Source organism: Chelon labrosus (assembly GCF_963514085.1).
Source record: "Chelon labrosus genome assembly, chromosome: 19".
Taxonomy (NCBI): Eukaryota; Metazoa; Chordata; class Actinopteri; order Mugiliformes; family Mugilidae; genus Chelon; species Chelon labrosus.
The window spans coordinates 5,664,280-5,684,771 of record NC_140352.1 but is presented as its reverse complement, the minus strand read 5'-3'; the positions used below and the strand labels follow the sequence as shown (position 1 = coordinate 5,684,771).

General features: G+C 41.7%; 3 protein-coding genes across 3 annotated transcripts; 2 read left to right on the top strand and 1 right to left on the bottom strand.

Moving 5' to 3' along the window:
• Nucleotides 1-115: 115 nt before the first annotated feature.
• Nucleotides 116-6,393, bottom strand: fkbp10b (FKBP prolyl isomerase 10b). Its single transcript, XM_084566965.1, has 10 exons — nt 5,994-6,393; nt 5,568-5,713; nt 3,652-3,841; nt 3,320-3,465; nt 2,648-2,837; nt 2,418-2,563; nt 2,094-2,283; nt 1,723-1,865; nt 1,483-1,646; nt 116-572 (listed from the first exon to the last, which is right to left on the bottom strand). Exons 1-10 carry the CDS (start codon nt 6,188-6,190, stop codon nt 378-380), a joined length of 1,707 nt encoding a protein of 568 aa, XP_084423091.1. The 5' UTR covers nt 6,191-6,393; the 3' UTR covers nt 116-377.
• Nucleotides 6,394-7,493: 1,100 nt separating this feature from the next.
• LOC311504023 (endoplasmic reticulum protein SC65-like) lies at nt 7,494-10,552 on the top strand (the record flags this gene model as incomplete). Its single annotated transcript, XM_084566967.1, has 7 exons — nt 7,494-7,955; nt 8,367-8,516; nt 8,845-9,019; nt 9,493-9,621; nt 9,707-9,852; nt 10,072-10,155; nt 10,354-10,552. 7 exons carry the CDS (start codon nt 7,494-7,496, stop codon nt 10,498-10,500), a joined length of 1,293 nt encoding a protein of 430 aa, XP_084423093.1. The 3' UTR covers nt 10,501-10,552.
• Nucleotides 10,553-11,857: 1,305 nt separating this feature from the next.
• LOC311504262 (kelch-like protein 10) lies at nt 11,858-17,161 on the top strand (the record flags this gene model as incomplete). The annotated part of the gene is made up of 5 exons (XM_084567281.1): nt 11,858-12,009; nt 13,294-13,777; nt 14,783-15,397; nt 16,450-16,599; nt 16,793-17,161. 5 exons carry the CDS (start codon nt 11,858-11,860, stop codon nt 17,159-17,161), a joined length of 1,770 nt encoding a protein of 589 aa, XP_084423407.1.
• Nucleotides 17,162-20,492: the final 3,331 nt, after the last annotated feature.

Below are 20,492 nucleotides of genomic sequence, written 5' to 3'. Positions count from 1 at the left end.
GAAACAATTTTTTTGTCGCTACCAGCAGTTTATAAGCATACCGATGAACCTCTTTATGTCATGATGACAGGTGCAGATGTACAATCAACCGAGACAATTTATTACAAATATTTTAATCATTGTGGTTTTCAGGGACAAATAAAGGTGCTTGTTTGGTTTTCTGAAATACAGCTATCAAACACAAACACTCATACAACACTCAAAAAAACAACCTCTGCACTATTTTCTTTCAAAAGACTGTCCATTGTGGTTCAGAAAAATATTAAACCGTGACTCTGTATGGTAAACGTCTCTCGTTGCTTGTTTTTTAATTTTATTATTTTTTTTAAGGTGTTGGGGTTTTATCCCTGAGAGAGAACGAAAGCACTTTGTCCTCGTTACAACTCCTCGTGCATGGCCTGTTCCCGTTCTTTGTCCTCTTCCACCTTTAGTTTGAGCTCGTTGGCCATGATGACTCCGTCTTTGTTTCGGTCCTGGTTGTGGAACATGTCGGCGACGACCTGATCCATGGTCAGTCCGGGCTTTATCCGACCTTTTCCCTGCTCCACCTGCAGCTTGATGAACTCCCCGAACTGGAGTTCACAAGAGAAAATAAGACACTTTTGATTAGTAGTAGCTAGTGTACATTAACTGGTTAATTATTATCTAACATTTGGTCATACTACACGCTCTTTATCACAGATGGAGGTTTTTTCCCCAATATTTCTAAGCTTTTATGTAGGTTTGTGGGCTTCCAATGACTGAAAGCTATCAAACAGCTGCTAAATGTTTTAAATCAATCGTTTAAATGCTGATAGCCTCAATCTGGACAGTCTAGCAGTTGTCTGTGCAGTTCCCGTTATCACCACCAGGGGCCACCATTGTGAGGTAAGTGGTGTCCTTTAATTTACACTTTTTTAGCATTTTAGTGAGAAATAACCTACAGTTTACTGCACTACATTTTGCTGTTGTGCGGATTGTGTTTTTTTTATTTTATCTTACACGCAAACAACAAGTATATCTTGTAAATAATACCTTCAAAGTACAAAACAAATCACAAAAAAAGGCAACATACACATGAAAACCTGAGAAAAAGTTTATCGTCTAACAATATAATGTAAATAAAGAATATATTTTGCCATGTTTAGTTTTACTTTTGATTCTTAAAGTACATTATCATTATTTAAGTAAAATTCTAAATAGTGTGGTAGTTTGTGTCACGTGAATATTTCTACGCCCTCTCTGCGTCTTCTGTCTGGTGTGTTTCAGCCACAAATGTCAAATTCCTTTTCTGACTATACACCCAGCCTGAAGGGTAGAAAATAATAGAGTTGAGCTGGTAAGCAGTTGTCTCGATGCCAGTGCCAGAAAAACATGAACTGACCTGTTGATGTGTTGCAAATTAACTGAGTGCTTGAGTTTTAAACAGTTTATACCTGTTCAGTTTTCTCACTGCTTGCCATGTTAAATAACTGGTGATCAAACTTTTCAACAGAAACGTACCTCTTCCAGTGGCACCTCTTCATTCTTGTTAATGTCCAGGGCTGCAAAGAGGTCTTCGGGACTGTCCTCGAGCCAGACGAACAGGTAGCCGTCCGGGACGCCCTTCTCAAAGCTCACCATCTCAATGTCAAAGACCAGCACGGCGCTGCTCGGCACGCCAGTAGCTGAAAGGAAGACAAAAAGACGACTTTTAGGACATAAACTGTGACTCAATCAGATCACACGGCAGACGTCTCTCACCTCCTTTCTCTCCGTGGCCGAGGTGAGGTGGCACGGTAATGAGCCTCTTCTCTCCCAGACACATGCCCCGTAAGCCCTCGTCCAGCCCGTCGATCACTTTGTCTGCGCCCAGCACCGCGTCCTGAAGGTTGTCGTAGTCGTGTCTGAGAACAAAGTCAGTCATTGAGCAGATTAAAGAGACGCGAGAGGCGGGGTACACCCTGGACAAGCCGGAGCACCCGAAGAGAACCCACAGAGACACAGGGAGAACATGCAAACTCCACACAGTCGGCCAATGGAACCGTCTTCTCAGAACGTCCTTTATGTTTTGATCTAAAATCTGCAGAACACAACTGAGCAATGGAGGATGAAAACGAGCTGTGGTGACTCACGAGGAAAAGAGCATGGTGCCGTCTACAAGGGTGCAGTTGTAGTGGTAGCGGACGAGGTCGTTCACCGCCGTGGTCTCGTTGCAGTCCTCGGGTTTGTAGAGGACCTTGATTTCCACTTTGTCACTGGGGTTGTGGAAGTCGATGACGTGGATGTCAAAGACGAGCACGGCGGAAGGGGGGATCACATCACCTGGACAGGAAATGGTTTAACTTTAACGCTCTGGTCATCACAGCATCAGCGTTTGAGATTTTTATTGTTTGGAAAATTTGAAAGTGTGACGTCTTCGAATTACAATATTTTCTTAATACTAATTTGTAACTTACCTGCTCCTTGCTCTCCGTACGCCAGGTGTGGAGGGATGGTGACGGTCCTCCTCTCCCCTATGCAGACTCCTAGCAGGCCCTGGTCCATACCCGCGATCACATACCCCATCCCGATGTAGGTGTTGTACGTGCTGTTCCTCTGGTAGCTGTGGGAAGCAAAAAGATGGAATATTAAAGAGCAAATACACAACTGAGCCGTCACGGCCGCAACTAAATCGCCGTCAACTCACCTGGTGTCGAAGGTGATTCCGTTAAGGAAGGTGCCGTTGTAGTGGTACCGAATGTAGTCGCCCGCCACAGACCTGCGGGTGCACGACTCGGGCACCACCTGTCCCTCGACGGTTATGTTGTCCTTGGGGTTGTGGATGTCCACCAGCAGGACGTCAAACACCAGAGTCGCCTGCGGGGGAATCTCAGAACCTGGCAGAGACAAGATGGAAGATTTGAGTTAAGTTAAGAACATCATCATCACAAAACTATGATTAAACTTATTGCAGAAAATTATTACTGTTATTTACTGCAGGGAAAACAGACTATGCTAGTGCTCTTTTATCCAAGAGATAAATATCTTGGATAAAATAAGATAAAAGACGTGAAACAATTGACAAATATGGAATAAAAGGACATTTGTATGCTTCGATTGTGCCTCTGCCACATGTTTCCAGGTTTAAAAAGTAATGAAAGATATTTATATTTCAATCCTAAAATGTTTATTCTCCAATAAAAAGGTCTTGACAATTGCAGTGCATGTGTTACTTCATCATGACACTTTTAAATCGGTTTTATTTTATCGTGTGTTGTCTAAATTGATGTTCTCATACATGAAAAACCTGCTTCCAGTGCTCATAAGATCTAGGACGGGTCATGTTATATTATTCCTTTCCTTTTTACAGAGATCTTACCTGATCCCTTTTCTCCGTAGGCTTTGAAAGGTGGGATGACGATATTTCTGATCTCTCCCACACACATGCCCAGCAGGCCCTCATCCATGCCCTTGATCATCCAGCCCTCGCCCACCAAGGAGTTCTGGGTCTGCTTCCTGATGTAGCTACGCGGGGCTCATACAAGCTCAAAGTCAAACACAGAACTTCACACAGACAACACACCTGGATGACACAGCACAGACACACATGAGGCCGTTGGACAGGGCTTCGTTGAAAAGCAAAGACACGTGCAATTTCCTTATTGAAACCTCTTCATCTAGAGCCAACAAACAACCCGAGCCGGAATTCACCTGGAGTCAAAGGTCGTGCCGTCGAGCAGCGTGCCGTTGAAATGGTAACGCACGAAGTCGGTGCGCATCACGGATCGCTTGCAGTCCTTGGGAGTGGTGACGGTTTTGGTGATGACCAGGTCGGCTTTGTTCCACAGGTCCAGCAGATGGATGTCGAACACCAGGGTGGTGTCTGGGGGAACCACGTCACCTGAAAATGCGATCGGCCCGAGGTTAGACGAACACCAGTGTGGAGGAGCCAAACTGAACAGGTCATTTATAAGAATCTTTGCTTACTGTGGTATTTGATATAAACCGTCTTTATCTATGATCTGAAAAAGTTGATGCATTCAGTGCTGCTCGATGAATTAAGAGGGGATGTTGTGCAACAAGTTAAAGACTTACATTTAATTTGCAATATCAGTATAAAGTACTTTTTGGTATTTGTATTTTAATTGGAATTTCAAACTTTTTCCTGCAAATACATTCCATCCAGAAGCAGAACTGAATCTGAGAGAATCAAGGGTAAAATGAGCTGTAGGTACTGATCCAGAAATAAGATAGTATGTCTATACTGGAAAACCGCCAGTTCTTAGTTAATCTACTTCGTCTATGAGGATAATATGTCAAATTATAAGTATGTTATAAATGCAGCCTGTAAATCTGTAATCAAGGCAGAAGATGTTCTTTGGTGGCACACTTTACCAAACAGGAATTCATTATTGAGCGCTTTGGAAAATCTCCTTTACTCGGAAATGTAATATTTCAGAACCTGAATTACCCGCCAGTCAGTTCTTCAGAAACTTGGATGATGGTGGTGATGACGTGTCCCTCAAAAAAACTGGAACAAATCCTTTGTTTTAGATTTATAACTGAGGCCTTTCACTGACATTACGACAGTACTGCACTTGAAATGCAACTTTCATGAATATTTTCATGTAATGCTACTTTATAAATAATAATAATAAAAAAACATTTTAAAGGGTAAGTTTGAACTTTCTACACTACAGTTTTAGTTCTTTACTTAAGATTTAAAAACATTATGTAATATTCATTCTTTCATTCATTCATCTTCTGTAAACGCCGAAGGGTTGTCGGGGGGGCCTGGAGCCTATCCCAGCTGTCATCGGGTGAGAGGGTTAGGGTCTATTGCAGGGCTAACACAGAGAGACAGACAACCATTCACGCTCACACCTACGGCCAATTTAGAATCACCAATGAACCTAACCAGCATGTCTTTGGAGGGTGGGAGGAAGCTGGAGAACCTGGAGAGAACCCACGCAGACACAGGGAGAACATGCAAACTCCACACAAACTCCCCACTCGGCCTGGATTCAAACCCAGAACCCTTTTGCTGTGAGGCATCAGTACTAACCACCACTGTGCCGCCCCATTATATACTATATAAAATACAATGAATTTTAAAGAATTAAAGCAGTGGTTTCCAACCTTTTTGACCTCACATCTTAAAAAATAGTAGTTGGGGGTCACAGTTAGTAAGCCACTGAGCTATGGAGCTATTAACTACTCAATTTGGGAAAATTTTACATTTTTTATATATTTATTTTCTCTTTACATTTCACACAAGGTTTTATTTCATTAAATCTTCAGATAATCCAATACCTCACCTCACATTGTTTCTTTTTTTTTTCTCAGATTAATCATTTCAGATTTATTTATTGTCCTTTTATATAAAACTATACATGCAGTCCTTCAAACACCTCCAGCAGCTACAAGTATTAACAGTCTAATGATGATTTGTGTGTCAGTGAAAGGGACCAAACCAGGACTTTAACTCTTTACCCACATGTTGCTCCTAATACTAACTGCATGTACTTTTATTTGCAGGACTTTTACTTGTCCACTTTTACTAAAGAATGTCAATTCTTCTTCCCCTGCTGCCTTGGGCCACATTTTTGTGGCTTCACTATATTTACCTGCGCCGGTGCTGCCGTAGGCCAGGTGTGGTGGGACGGTGATTTTTCTGCGCTCGTTCACGCACATGCCCTGCAGGCCTTTATCGATGCCGGCGATGAGCCGACCCTCCCCGATCAGGCCGACTTTAGCTGCTCCTTTCTCATGACTGTGAAGGAAAGAAGAAAAAAAATTGGATGAAGACAAAGGGAACATCAAAAGTAGGTTAAGAGGATGTAAACTCTGGTAGGGCGACATCTACGGGGCAAACGTGCATGCAGATGTTTATACTGCGAACTTGTGATTTGCAAACCATCATCCTGTAGGTCTACATGTTTAAATAGCAGTGCCGCTGCAGCTTTGCATCTGGTTTTCAGGGCCTCTGCAGAAGTCCCAGCTCTGAGCGCAGTAAACTTAAATAAAAGGCTCCAGGAGTCGGACCGGCTCACCTCGAATCAAACGTTTTTCCGTCGACGAATGTGGCGTTGTAGTGATAGCGGACGTAATCTCCCTCTTTGACTTCTCTGGCGCAGACTTTGGGGATGAAGTGTCTGTCCACGACTACATCTCCCAACACGGGGCTGGGGTTGCACTCCACGGAAGACCACGTAGAAAGGAGAAAAGAGACAATGCAGAAGGCAAACATTTTCTTTTTCTTTTTCTTTTTTCTTTTTTACAGGATCGCGTCAAATAACTTAAGGGAAGGAAAGGAGAGATAACGCAGCAGAGTTGAAGGACTTCAGATGTGCGCTCGTCGCTCGAGCTGCGGATGTGGAGCAGGGCAGCGGTGACTGAATGCTGTAAACGTGGACAATCTCCAGGTTGGTGTAAAGACTTTTTTTTCCCTTTACCAGGGGGAAGGAATGTTGGGGCAGGGAATGGGGAAGCGCCTCTGTCAAGCTTACCAAAATAAGAAACGAAATCCACTTCCTTTACAAAATAAAAGAGCTTTTCTGATGAAAATACATTAAGAAGTGACCCTATGCTTCTGTATATGTCACATTATAGTGGTGTATGTCACATTTTCAGCGTATGCATGCTTTGAGGTCATGTTTTTTTTAGTTTGGTTCAGGTGTTTGGATACCCCAAAACGTAAAATGTTCCGGCTTTATTTTGAAAGCCGACTCGCACGGTAGCTCCGTGTGTCTTGACTCGTCATCACCGCTGTATCCAGCGGCAGGCAGAGAGAATGAGGAGAGAGAGGGGTCCGCCTCCTTGGATCGGTCTCTCTTCTGGGCCGTAAAGTAGCCCGAGAGCCTCAAAAGTTTCAGCTTTTTCGTTAATGCCGCGAAGTTAAGGATCTGTCCACCTCATCAGCCTCGCATGCGTTGTCAAGAAGAGGATGACGATGACTCCGTTTGGATACAGGGCTAAGGCGGCACCTAGGGCGCATTTGAAAAGAAATAAAGGGCAGTTTATCTGCATAAATAAACAGCTATAGTCTCAGTTCTGGTGGATTAATCCTGTTTGAGAAGGTTTAAGTATAATAATAATATAATAATATTCATCTCCTGAGAAGAAAGCATCCAAGAGATGTTTCCAAGTCCTCAAACAGAATTTACGCTCAAAAAACAAACCACACCTTAACAGAAATGTATGAATACATTCCTAAACCATGCTGTTCACTTATCAGTTATCTTTAATTCATAAAATTGATCTGATCTTGGTCTGTGATGATGTAAATAAAGCTGTCTGTGGACCCCCTGTTGGCACAAACCATCCTCTACTATAGTAGTCACTTTTTACGCACGCCTATTCTTGTGCCAAATAAAGAAGCGCAGCAGCTCCAGTGACAGCTGTAGGCCCACGCTGAGAAACCCGAGACACTAACATGTTAAAGGCCCAACACCGGAATTCCCACCGACCCTTAAGCGCTTCAGCAGACCACCACACAGACGCTGGGGCAGCAGGAGTAGACATAGTAAGGAGTGGAGGGATGTTATCTTATCATGGTTACATTATGCGCAAAAGGAGACTTGATGTGTACAATTCTCCTTGTCACCTTTGTTGTTAAGACAGCCGCGCAGTATGAAAACTACAACTTCAGGAACCTTCCCAAAGAGGAGCTCATGCCCCTCACGGCCGCGTACGGAACAGCGCTGGAAAATTACGCAGCGGGAAACTGGACTGGATCGATCCAGTACTTGGAATTAAGTCTGCGGTTGCATCGGCTCCTGAAAGACAGCGCGAGACACTGTGCGCTCCACTGTAACAGGAGTGACCGTGACGGACCTTCTTTTACGGGTGAGCCAGATCTCCGTGTATACTGGCACGTTATGATGAGAGCGTCGTGCCAGAAGAGGTGCAGAGCGCGCTTCCCCGGGCTGCAGCTCCCTCCTCCCGGCAAAGAGATCCTGGAGGAGTTTAACAGGAGATCTCCCTACAGATACCTGCACTTTGCTCACTCAAAGGTGAGGGATGACTTCACAAGGACAAATAACAGGCTTGTTTTAATTAGCCTCCATTCAGAGTATAGGTGACAAACTATTTAATAAATAGGGCAACAACAGAAGAAGTTCTTCCAGAGCCCTGCAACATTATCTAAGTCTTGTTAGATCTTTTTCTCTTCAACAATCTCCAGTGTTTCCTCTCTCCTGACTTAAAACTCTGATGAAAGCATGGAAATGATCACTAAACCTTCTGAGAAGCCGGTGCACTTCACAGGTTTCCATTTCTGCCAAAACAATAGCAGACAAACAATAGGGGACAGAGCAAATTTTGTTGTGGGATGTTCCTTGATAATTCTGACATTTATAAAGTTGCAGTACTTCGTCTGTCATTTGCCCTCTTGGGAAAAAAAAAGTTAATTTGTGTGTGTGCAGCTGAACAACCTGCAGAAGGCCATCCCATGTGCTTACACCTTCCTGCAGACGAACCCAGGGGACCAAGAGATGCAGCTGCTGATGGAGGAATACAAGAGTCAGTACGACCTGAGCGGATTCCTCACTGACCACGAAGAGCGACCCTACGAGGTGAGAAGGAGCTCGACCGCCGTCCTTCGTAGCCTGATCCATTCACCCGTCTATTTTATCAACTAAAATGTTGAAATAAATCTATATTAACTGTAGTATACACTGATCAGACACAACATTAAAACCACTGACAGGAGAAGTGAATAACATTTAAACCATCTTGTGACAATTCACTGTTCTGCTGGGAAACTTTTGGACCTGGCATTTATTGGTGTGGATGTTACTTAGACATGTAGCACCCACCGAGACCAGACCAGACACCCCCACCCCATAGCACATTCTGAGTTTTGCTTCAGCATCTTCTTTCCACCTGCCACTTCCTCTCCAGGCCTCCTTCCTGAGTGGAGTAAAGCTGGTCAGTTCGGGCGATTACGGCAGCAGCGTTGAACTCTTGGAGGAAGCTCTGAGGCTCTACCTGCAGGAGTACGACCTTTGTCAGGCCGACTGCGAGGGGGGGATCGGTCAGCTTTTACCAGACAGGGACTTCTACGCGGTCATAGCAGGTTGGTGTGCAGCTTTCAGTCGTGGGTAGAGTTTCAATACGCATACAGACTAACACAAATGAGCAATAATCTGGATGAGGTTCTGGTTTCTTAATTCCTATTTGTCATATCATCACTTGTACCATCTCCCTTTCCCTCCCCTCTATCCCCTCCCTCCTCCCCCATCTTCTCGTGAGTGCCTCTGGCCTGGAGTTATATGATTTTCACCCGCAGAGCTCCATACCACTTCTTTTTTGGTCCTGGCCTCATCAACCTGCCCAGTCTTCATGGCCTCCTGCAATTATCCACTCATGCATCATTCTCCAACCTTCTATTTTTTAATATCTCTACTCGGCCGGCCTCAAGCTTAAGTTTCTGCTCAAGGTTTCTTCCTGTTAAAAGGGAGTTTTTAATTGCAAATTAGATTGTTATTGGCACTTTATTAATAACTGGTTTCACATAAACCAGATATGCTCTGATCTGCTTCTCAACAGATGTCTACATTGACGTGTTGAGGTGCAAGCTGAAGTGTGAAGAAATCCTGAAGCCCAGTGTCGGAGGTTACTTTGTGGAGAATTTTGTCCCGACTCTTTACCACTACCTGCAGTACGCCTACTATAAGTGTAAGTTTAGCGTCAGCAGAGGTTTACTTCAAGGGGTCTTGTTGGATATGTCTCGTTAACGCCACTCTTCCTCTCCGTTGACCAGTGAACGATGGCGGCCGCGCCGTTCCCTGCGCCCACAGCTACTTCCTGTTTGAACCTGACGATCAGGTCATGAAGCAGAACCTGCTGTATTATAAAGCCTACAGTCAACAGTGGGGGCTCCAGTCTGATGACTTCACACCGAGGAGGGTGAGACAAAACATCAATAATCAATACTGGAACAGATGTAAAGTTACTGGAAATAAAAATGAAGGATAAACTCAGTGTTGCCCTCCAGCACCGTTACAGATTAAATGCATGTTTTAAGCTCTATTTTGTTTTGGCAACAGTCAAACTCAGACATCACACCGGAATGAGTGCAATACCTGACTTCCTGCCACATCTTTGTGATCTTTCTTTTTGTAACAGGAGGCGTTCCAGCACTACAACCAGACCGTCTCTCAAAAGCAGATGTTGGCATTTGTAGAAAAGTACTTAGAGTTGGATGATGAGGTGAGATTAACAAACGTAAAATGAGATTTAAAATGAGATACCTCGTCCTTGCAGCTCACTCAGAATTCAATTTGATAGTTTATCTTTTCCTTCACTGGCCAATCCTTTAAAAATATTGATTTCAAATGTCCTATATATACTTATAGGACTCCTCGTGCACATTTTAAGTTTAAATTCTTATATTTTTTGTTTTCACAGGACTTTTTTGGACCAGAAGAAGCTGCTCTTTTGGCCTCCGAGTCTCCTGATCTTGAGTTTGAAGGTATGGGAGATTATGAGGAGTCCTTCTTCGCCGACTGGACGCAGCCGAAGGGCAAAGGGGACGCCGGCGACTCTGACTTGTGACGAGAGCTGAGAGTAAACTCGGCACCAGTAAACAGATACAGAAGTGCAGCTTTTTTACTTCCTCTCAGTTTGTGAATTATTGTTTGTATCCTTCTACTCTCTTTGTAAAGAAATAAAGCCAGAAACTACCAGTGTTAGTGTTTCTCCATCGTCTATAAAATGGAAAGTTTTTCCAGGAAACCTCATGTAAACAACATTTTTTTGGTTCACAGATGCACAGACCTGAAGAAACACACTTGACTTTAGGTAAATATATAGAAATATTTACTAAGTAGGACGACCTGCAGGACAGTTTCAAGCTAAAGGATCTGCACCGCTCAGTGTATCATCAGTTTATCTCCAAATAATTGAAACAAAAATAAATAACCTTCATAACTGCTTTATCCAGATAAACTTTTCACATGTGAATATGTTGAACGTTAATGTCCCCTGGTGAATTATTACAGTTTTAGAAAGAAAAACTTCAACATTCGTTTTTTTTGTGGTCAACTAAGGCGACAACAACATGCTAAAAATGTAAGAATATGTTAATTCCAATATGAATTTCTATATTAATTGGAAAATATGAATATGAAAGGATGTGTAAAACGAGTCCACAGTATTTGCAGCTTGCAGTTTTGGTTTTGGGAAGAGACCAAACCCAGCCTTGTTCTCAATAGAGGAAATTAGCAAAACCTCTCTCTAAACAAATAACCTGTTCCACTTTGGTACTATATCAGTAAAACAAGATCACATCTTTTCCAGTGGGCCTTCTCTTTCCACCACTGGAGGTGCATTTGTTACAGCACAGTGGCGACGTTGTTTGGTAAGCTTTAAAATCCAATGTAATCCAATACAAGAGCTCAGTATAATGCCGTCCAGTGCAGAAGCCCCAACAACAACAACAACTGAAGTAATAAATAAATAGAGAAGATGCCTCCTGGAAAGTTCTGACTTGAATGTGGCCATTAAAGGTTGAATGACTGTCAGATCTGATGCACTTGATTACATTAGATCATGTAGATGTTCCTAATATAGTGGCAGCTGCTCTTTAGTTAAATACTAGTTGCTTATTTTAGTGGTGGGTGAAATGCAAAACACTTTTAAAACAACCGAAGTGAGCTAAAGTGCTAATAAATGAAAGACATAAATAAAAAATAAATAAAACATGAATAAATTAATAAACAATAGCTACAGGTGAAGTAGGGACTGATCTCAGTGATGAGGTTCCGTTCCAGAACCCCACAGTGACGTCAGAGTGAGGCCACCGTTCCGTCTTCACTTGACCTGATTCTGAACTGACCTGAGACGCAGCAGCGACCACGAGTCAGAGGAAATCCAGCACATTGTCTATTTTATTTTTTTTCCGGCGGCCAACATGAACGAACAAGGTGAACCTGCGCCCAAGCTGAGCTCTGTGTTCAACGAGCTCCGTCTGGAGGGAAGGTTTTGTGACGCCGTCATCAAAGTCCAGGATGTCGAATTTCAAGTTCACAAGGTCATCCTCGCTAACTGCACCCCGTTCTTCGAGTGAGTATCTGAACTATCTCAAGAAATGCTTAAGGATATACGCCGATCAGGCATAACATTATGACCACCTACCTAATATTGTGTAGGTCTCCCTTGTGCCTCCAAAACTCATCAGAGAATGGGCCTTCTGAGGGTGTCCTGTTGTTTGTGGGGGCTTTTAGGTCCTATGGGTTGAGAGGAGGGGCCAGAAACTAGTGAATTGTGCCACATGCTCAAGAACACTTCGGCATGTGTGGCATTTTGAGATCAAACTGTTAACCCTCTGGTTTGTGGACAAACTCTACCTTCTACCCTAAAATTGAGCTTAATTAAGGTCCCACCGAGATTTGAACTCGGACCACTGGATTCAAAGTCCAGAGTGCTAACCATTACACCATGGAACCACAGTGGTATCCTCTGGGTCCTATGGGTTGAGGGGACGGTCCTCTGGGATCTAGTGAATTTGGAGGCCAGGTCAACACCTTGTGCTGTTTTTCATGTTTTTTTTTTTTAGTTGTTCCTAAAGCATGTTTGTGTGTGTGTCTGTGTCAGGCTGCATCCTGCTGGGGATGGCTGCTGCAATCAAGGAGTGTCATTGCTATGGGGTGGGGGTGCCTGGTCTGGTCTAGGTGGGTGCTACATGTCTAAGTAACATCCACACCAATGAATGCCAGGTCCAAAAGTTTTCCAGCAGAACATTGAATTGTCACAAGATGGTCAATGTTACTTACTTCTCCTGTCAGTGGTCATAATGTTGCGGCTGATCGGTGTATGTAGTTCACATAATAAGAAAAACAACAGTGTTACAGTAGTTAATGAGCTGAGTCAGCTTACAAAGCTATGCAAAATAGTATAAAACAATAAATAGAAAAAAAACTTTAAAACAAACACTTACATTTAAGTATTTATGTGACATAAAACACCTGATGGGAACTTTGAAGAAATATTTTTCAAGGGTTTTAGGGATTATTTCTAGGGGTGCAATCTTTTGGGGCCCTATGAAAAAAAAATGAGAAAGGGGGGCACCCATGTGGCTATGTTTTGGCATATTTTGCAACCTTAAACCCCTTTAAACCCATGAAGGCCCTACAGTGCATGGACAAATCCCCTAGAGCCTCCTCTTCTATCTATAACCAATTTTCCTACTTTGGACTATGGGATATTCTACACATGTCTCTACCTTGGGCCCCCCAGAATCTAGGATCGCCCCTGGTTATTTACCAGTTTAGACAAAATGTGTTTTACACTTACAACAACATTCAAGTTGTTGCTGAATTGTGTTCATAGTCTTATTTTTCCCCTCAGAGCTCTCTTCACACGGTGGTCAGACCACAGCCAGAAGGTCTTCATCATACCCGGGCTGTCTCCTGACATGATGGAGCTCATCATCGAGTTCGCCTACACCGGCTCGGTTGACGTGACCGAGGCCAACGCGCAGCAGCTCATGCTTGCGGCCAACCAGCTCAACGTGATGGACGTGGTGCAAACCTGCTGTGACTTCTTCGTGGAGAAGCTGTGCCCGGAGAACTGCATCGGCATCTGGAAGTTCACAAACGTCTGCGTCTCCCCCGAGCTGCAGCTGAAGGCCTGCCTCTACATCATCGATCACTTTGAGGAGGTTGTTCCCTGTGAAGAGTTCCTGCAGCTCTCTGTGCAGGAGCTGAGCAACATACTTGGCAGAGACAACCTCAATGTGAAGAAGGAGAGCACTGTGTATGAGGCCATGCTCAGGTGGATCCAATATGAACCCGAAGAGCGAGAATTATACATCACTGCTCTCTTGTCTAAGGTACGATAACTTGCACAGAAGCACAAAAACTAACATTTTATGCATAGGCCCTATAATGGAGAAATTGCTGCTTTTAGTGTTTAACACTAAAAATGACAGATTTGACTATTTTTCTCAAAAATTGAACCCTAATATTGCAGAATGAATGATTATATTGTGTCATGGCTGTGAGATTAAAAAATGTGATTATAATGGGAGTCAATGGGACATTTTTTTTTCCTTATGATTCAAGAGGATAGTAAATTTTAAATCTGATGCTGCACAAAAACTAATAATGCATTCAAGTCAATATTTTAGATGATCTTGGTCATATCCAAGACTGATTTAAAAAAAAAAAAAAAAAAATGCCCCAGCCTCCCAATATTAGTTTTATGGAAAATAACAACATTTTTGTGTTTTGTTTTGTTTTTTTTTTCCGTAAAAAACTACAATGACTTTAAATGATCCTCAAAATTATTGAATTTTTGGTAGTTTTGAAACGTGCTGAAGTGGTTTAAGATATTTATAAACAAATAAAGCAGAAAAAATATTAATCAGTTCAGTTTTTCTAGCATTTTTTTTTTGGAAGTGGACATTTTTGTCCGTAATGACTCAAGAGGGTAGTAAATTAAACTGATGCCTTAGGGTTAAAAGTGTTTGCATCCTTCAGGATTTTCTGTATTTCTGCATAAAAATGACTCAAAACATTAGTGGATATTCACACAAGTCCTGAAAGTAGACAAATAGAACCCAAAGACATTACCACCTCCACCTTTAATGACAGGATCAGGTCCTGATGATGGAATAGAGTGTCGTTTCATCTTCAAACATGATGACTCTCATTTAAACCAAACTATTCTACTTTGGTCTCATCTGTCCACTAAACATTTTCCCAGTAGTCTTGTGGCTTAGTTCTGGTTTAGTAAAAGTAGTGTCCGCCCCCTAGTGCAGGATGAGTCATCAACATTTTTAACTTGTATTTCCAGTTAAGCTTTGAATCTTTTGTGTCCTGTTTTCTCTGTGTAGGTCCGGCTGGGCCTGTTGAGCGCAGACTACATCAGCACCAACGTACTGTCCAATGAGCTGGTGAAGTACAACCCTGAGTGCCTGTCCATGTTCACCGATGCCACCAAAGTCATATATGTCCTCACCAGCGAGTCCACTGTGACCCGCCTCTGTAACCCCTTTTCCCGGCCTCGCTTGCCTAACGCCATCCTGTTGGCCATCGGGGGCTGGAGTGGTGGTGATCCAACCAATGACATTGAGGCGTATGATGTCCGGGCTGATCAATGGATCAACGTAACAAACTGTCTGGAGCGTCCTCGCGCCTACCACGGCACTGCCTTCCTCAACGGGTACGTCTACTGCGTCGGCGGGTTTGACAGGGTGGAGCATTTCAGCAGCACGCGCAGGCTTGACTTGAACTCATGCACCTGGCAAGAGGTGGCACCGATGAACTGTCGCCGCTGCTATGTGAGCGTCACTGTGCTAAATGGGTGCATCTATGCCATGGGAGGCTATGACGGACACGTCCGACTCAGCACTGCAGAGTACTACCGGCCTGAGATCAACCAGTGGAGTTATATTGCACCAATGCACGAGCAACGGAGTGACGCCAGCTGCACAACACTTCACAGCAAGGTGAGGGAAACAGTTTTAGACAGTCAATGAAACACAGTACCTCCAGCCTCCAGTCTCAATGTGTGGACATATGTTCCTATCTAAGCCCCACCACCACCACACATCAACAGTCTTTTAGAACTGAAGAAGCTACTTAGTATTAAGTATATATAAAGTATACAAAAATATACAAAAATCTCACAAAGTATATATAAAATATACAAAGAAAATTTATAAAAATTACAAAGTATATATAAAATATACAAAGAAAATTTATAAAAATGTCAAAGTATATATAAATATACAAACAAAATATCTAAAAGATTACAAAGTATATATAAAATATACAAACAAAATCTATTAAAAATTACAAAGTATATATAAAATATACAAAGAAAATATATAAATGTTTACAAAGTATATATAAAATATACAAAGAAAATGTATAAAAATTACAAAGTATGTATAAAATATACAAAGAAAATCTATAAATGTTTACAAAGTATATGTAAAGTATATAATATATATATATATATATACATTTACAAAGTATATATAAAATATAAATATACAAATTATATATACAGTATACAAAAAATATATAAAAATGTACAAAGTATATATAAAATATACAAAGAGAATATGTAAAAATTTACAAAGTATATATAAAATATACAAAGAGAACATATAAAAATCTACAAAGTATAAAGTATACAAAGAAAATATATAAAAATCTACAAAGTATAGATAAAATATACAAAACAATAAATGTATACAATACGATATACAATATATTAGAATATGTATATAATGCAATAAATATGGATATGAAGATGTTGTAAAATAAATTGTATAATACTGTGTACAATAAAACAGTATATATGAATATATGTATGAAACTATACAAGACTATATAAATGTATGTATAATATTTAGGATTTGTGAGAGATATAAATGATTAAATATATCAAACTGATGCTTGATACTAGACCCTAAAACCTAAAATGTACAATGTTGTAGAAACATCATTGAAGAAAAGTCTAATTAAATAATAACGGTCCATTTATCTCCAGATTTACATTTGTGGTGGATTCAATGGGAACGAGTGTCTGCAAACAGCCGAGTGTTACAGCCCGGTGACGAACCAGTGGACGATGATCCCCCTCATGAACAGCCGGCGCAGTGGAGTAGGAGTCATTGCACATGCAGATCGGGTCTATGCAGTGAGTATATCATATAAATCACATCTTTAAAAGCCTTAATAGGCTTTGATTGGCTTTGACTGACATCAGGGTTTTCCAACATCAGGCCTGATCCTTTGGGGACCATGAATGTCTGTCCAAAAACTTCTGTGCAAATCCCCTCAGTTGAGCGAAAACATCTCCTGTGACAATCATTCATCTTTCCTCCCCTCAGGTCGGTGGCTTTGATGGAAGCAACCGCCTGCGCAGCGCTGAGGCCTACAACCCCCTGACCAACACCTGGAACAACGTGAGCCCCATGGTGACCCCCCGCAGCAACTTTGGCATTGAGGTGATAGATGGCCGTCTGTTTGCCGTCGGGGGCTTCAACGGCATAACCACCAGCTACGATGTGGAATACTACGATGCTGCAGCCGATCAGTGGACGGAGGCCTGTGAGATGGGGGTCTACCGCAGCGCCCTGAGCTGCTGCGTCGTGTCCGGATTCCCGAACTTGTCGGAGTACGCCGCCCCTCGTGACGAACTTGTGCTTTTACATGAAGTGGTGGAGGAGGATGATGGGGAGTCACTACCTTCCATCTAGCAGCGGTTCAAGTTTCAGCACTGTCATATACCACCATCTAAGACGGGCTAGACTGGAACAAGAACTAAAATAAAATTCTCAGAGCATCAAACTGCTGTTGGATGTGACATTTTATTAAATATTTCTGAGCAGTAAATTCGTCCCAGACCTATTTTGGTGGAACACTTTAGTATGGAACAAAGCACATGTGTGACAAGTGAATAAAGATCCACATTCCTTATCCAGGTAATTACAACTCCACCAAACCAGATTATTTCAGTCTGCAAACTTTAAGAGGGCATATACAGATTTATCTCAGCGACAAAGAGTTCACATTTGCAGATTTTCTTTCCCTGCAAAAGCCAAATAAAACTATATTTTCAAAAGCTTTTTGTGGTGCTGCAGTTTACCCTGAATGCCAAAAAAATATTACAAAAATGATACAGAGGGAGAAAACTGACCTACATTATTCACTGACGTTTGACTGAACAGAAACATTTATCCGTACCATCTGTTTATTGAGGGTTTTCGGGGGACTTGTGCTCCCACCTGCTCCGTTTTAATCTGCTTGTTGATCTTGGTCAGGAGGTGGTAATTAAAACAAACAGTTGGAAACATTAGTGGTGGCATACAACTGTTCTTTTAAACTGGTAGCATTAAAGTGTTAAAAGGTAACACCAGAGTGTTACCAGCATAGACAGTATTAAAAGTGAAGCCAAAGCAAGTAGAGCTCCCCCTGGTGGCTGGCTGCAGTATAGGTCATAAGCTCCACCCCCTTTTTTCAAGGATGGTTTCTGTCATTTTAGGTAGTTAATATAATGTTGATGCGTGTTTAAGTGTTTAGGTAGTTATTTGACGCTATAGAAACAAGATGTGACATAATGGGGACTACCAGTTGCCATGTCAACCGCTCCATAAAGCGGTCGCGTGGGGAAAACATATTTTACGAAGTAGGGACACATTGTCCATATTTATATACAGTCTATGCACAACATGGGAGCTGACTGAATTTAATAGTTGCTTGCTGCACTTGTATCTGTGGCTGACATAAATAAAGTAGATTTTTTAAAAACATGTATTTGCAATCAGTTGTGTTAAACATTTAGCAGAATTAACAGAATTAACTGTCCATCTTAAACTCAAGCTGCATGGTTGCAAACATCACTGAAAATCTGTGCAGAGATCCTGAACGTGTGGTTAAAAAAATGTGTATCCTTTATAAGGATAGAGTAATTAACACACATGTGGATGCATTAAGACGTAGGTATGCGTTAAACAGGATGCCAAAAGTAGAGTTTGCTGCAGGAGTTCTATTAACTTCTGACAAACAAAAAAAGAGAACAAACAAAAATGTCTCCGTCCAGTTTCCATCCAGGTTTAATACAAATTTTAGCTTTAAGTTTTCAAATGGATCACACAGTCTTTTATGGTATCCTTTTACATTTTAATATGTATTTCAATATACAGCAATATACGTATTTACAGTGAATTCAACACTGGTTACCAACTGTAAGACTCCACGATGTGAACGGTGGCAGAATCCATTTGTCCAACTACATCAACGTGTGATCACAAACGAGCGACGGTAAACACAGTGGGACCTGAGCTCTTCAGCCGAGTCCATCCTTGAGTGTTGTTTTTATACAGTGTACACGGAATAAAAGAGCGTTTATAAAGGGATACGCTGGCATTTTTTAATTCAGCCTGCAAACCTTCACATGCTATTAAAAGACTGAATTAAAAACTATAGCTTTTCACATCAGAGGCAGAAAAATCTTCACTAGAGAGCTAAAAAATGTCAACTTATCCCTTTAATTAATGCTTGACTGGCAGTGTAACTTAGATTCTGGCTCCTGCACCGTTGCCTAGTTCAGTATATTTTGGTAATAATAAAACAAGGCTTCATTTATAATCACAGGAGTATAATTAATCCTCTCAACCTGATTTATTAAAAGCTGCAGAACTGTACTACTAATACTACTAATAATACTTCTTTTATTTTAACTTCCTGACTACCAGTAGTTCAAATGTGTCCTCTGTGCAGGAAATTTGATATCTACAGAGGATATTTAGGGCTTTTCAATGATACCAAATGTGATGGTCTGGGGCTTTGGTAACTTTCTCTTTCTCATTAAGGGAAACGTCGTCTATCAGTTTTATGATATCTTAGAAATAAAAAGATTGGTAGTCAGGAGGTTAAATGGAAAATATGTTTTTTTTTTTTACACTTTCTGATATTATTATTTTGTAAATGTGCGTATTTATTGCTTATTATGTAGAATCAGAATTAAATAAGAAACTATTTATCTAATTCCTCGGCCAGAGGGGAGTACGCAGTGGCAGCAATCTGTGAATTTGAGTCTTAAATCTTTTTTTAAATCTGAGCTCAGAAATCTGTTGTGTGTCGTAAATTTTGCTACTTGAAACTTTAAAATCTCCCCGAGGCTTTAATTGTGACAGCTTGATATTGAAAAAGAGCTCAAACTTCTGACTAAATCTGACTAAAATGCTCAAAACGAGCAGTTTCAGGCGAGGATGAGTCTCCTCTCTCTCTCTTGTGCTTCCATTCAGAGCGGCAGTGAGTCACTGCGGTCTAAACGACACTATATACAACAGCACCCATGTATTTTCAGCATACTTGTATGCATATGGTTTGTATGCGGATTACATATCATACAGCGGGATCAGACATTCAGAACGTTGGAGGCTGGATTAAAGTACATTCAAACATTATATGATGTCGAAGCACTGGTTTGAGACGGACTAGTGTCTGAGAAGGAAACGGCAGCATAGGAGGAGACGTTATAGCCTTTTGCTGTGGAATGTAAAGGTCTAAGCAAACAGAAACAACCTTCATGTACACAGACGACATGTCAACATTCAGTTATTTGGTGATATTTATACACGTCTATTGCAGGTAAAGTCACACTACTGAGAGGAGGAGGAGGAGGTGAAGGAGGAGGAGGCGGCTGTGCTCTCCATGAGGTTAAATATGCAACAGAAGGTTTCAATTAAAAACGTCCAGATTGGGAGGAGTGCACAGCTTTGAGCCATGAAATCACTTAAAGGGGTGAAGCATATTAACAGTCAATGCAGGAGAAGAGCAGCTGTATAGCAAAGGAAATGCTATCAGGTGTCCAGGAGGAAAATAAGAAATGTTAAAGATGAATCAAATGCCAACGACTTGAGCATCTGTAACCGGACGATCCCTGACAGCCCGTTTAGATCCGTGGGCACGTGTCCCTCAGGGCTTTCCCGACGCCTCTGAGTTATTTCAGACGGAGAGGATGTGTGTCGGCGGAGGAGTCGGAAAAGGAAACAGAAAGAGTCTGGAGTGGAAGACATCTTTTTC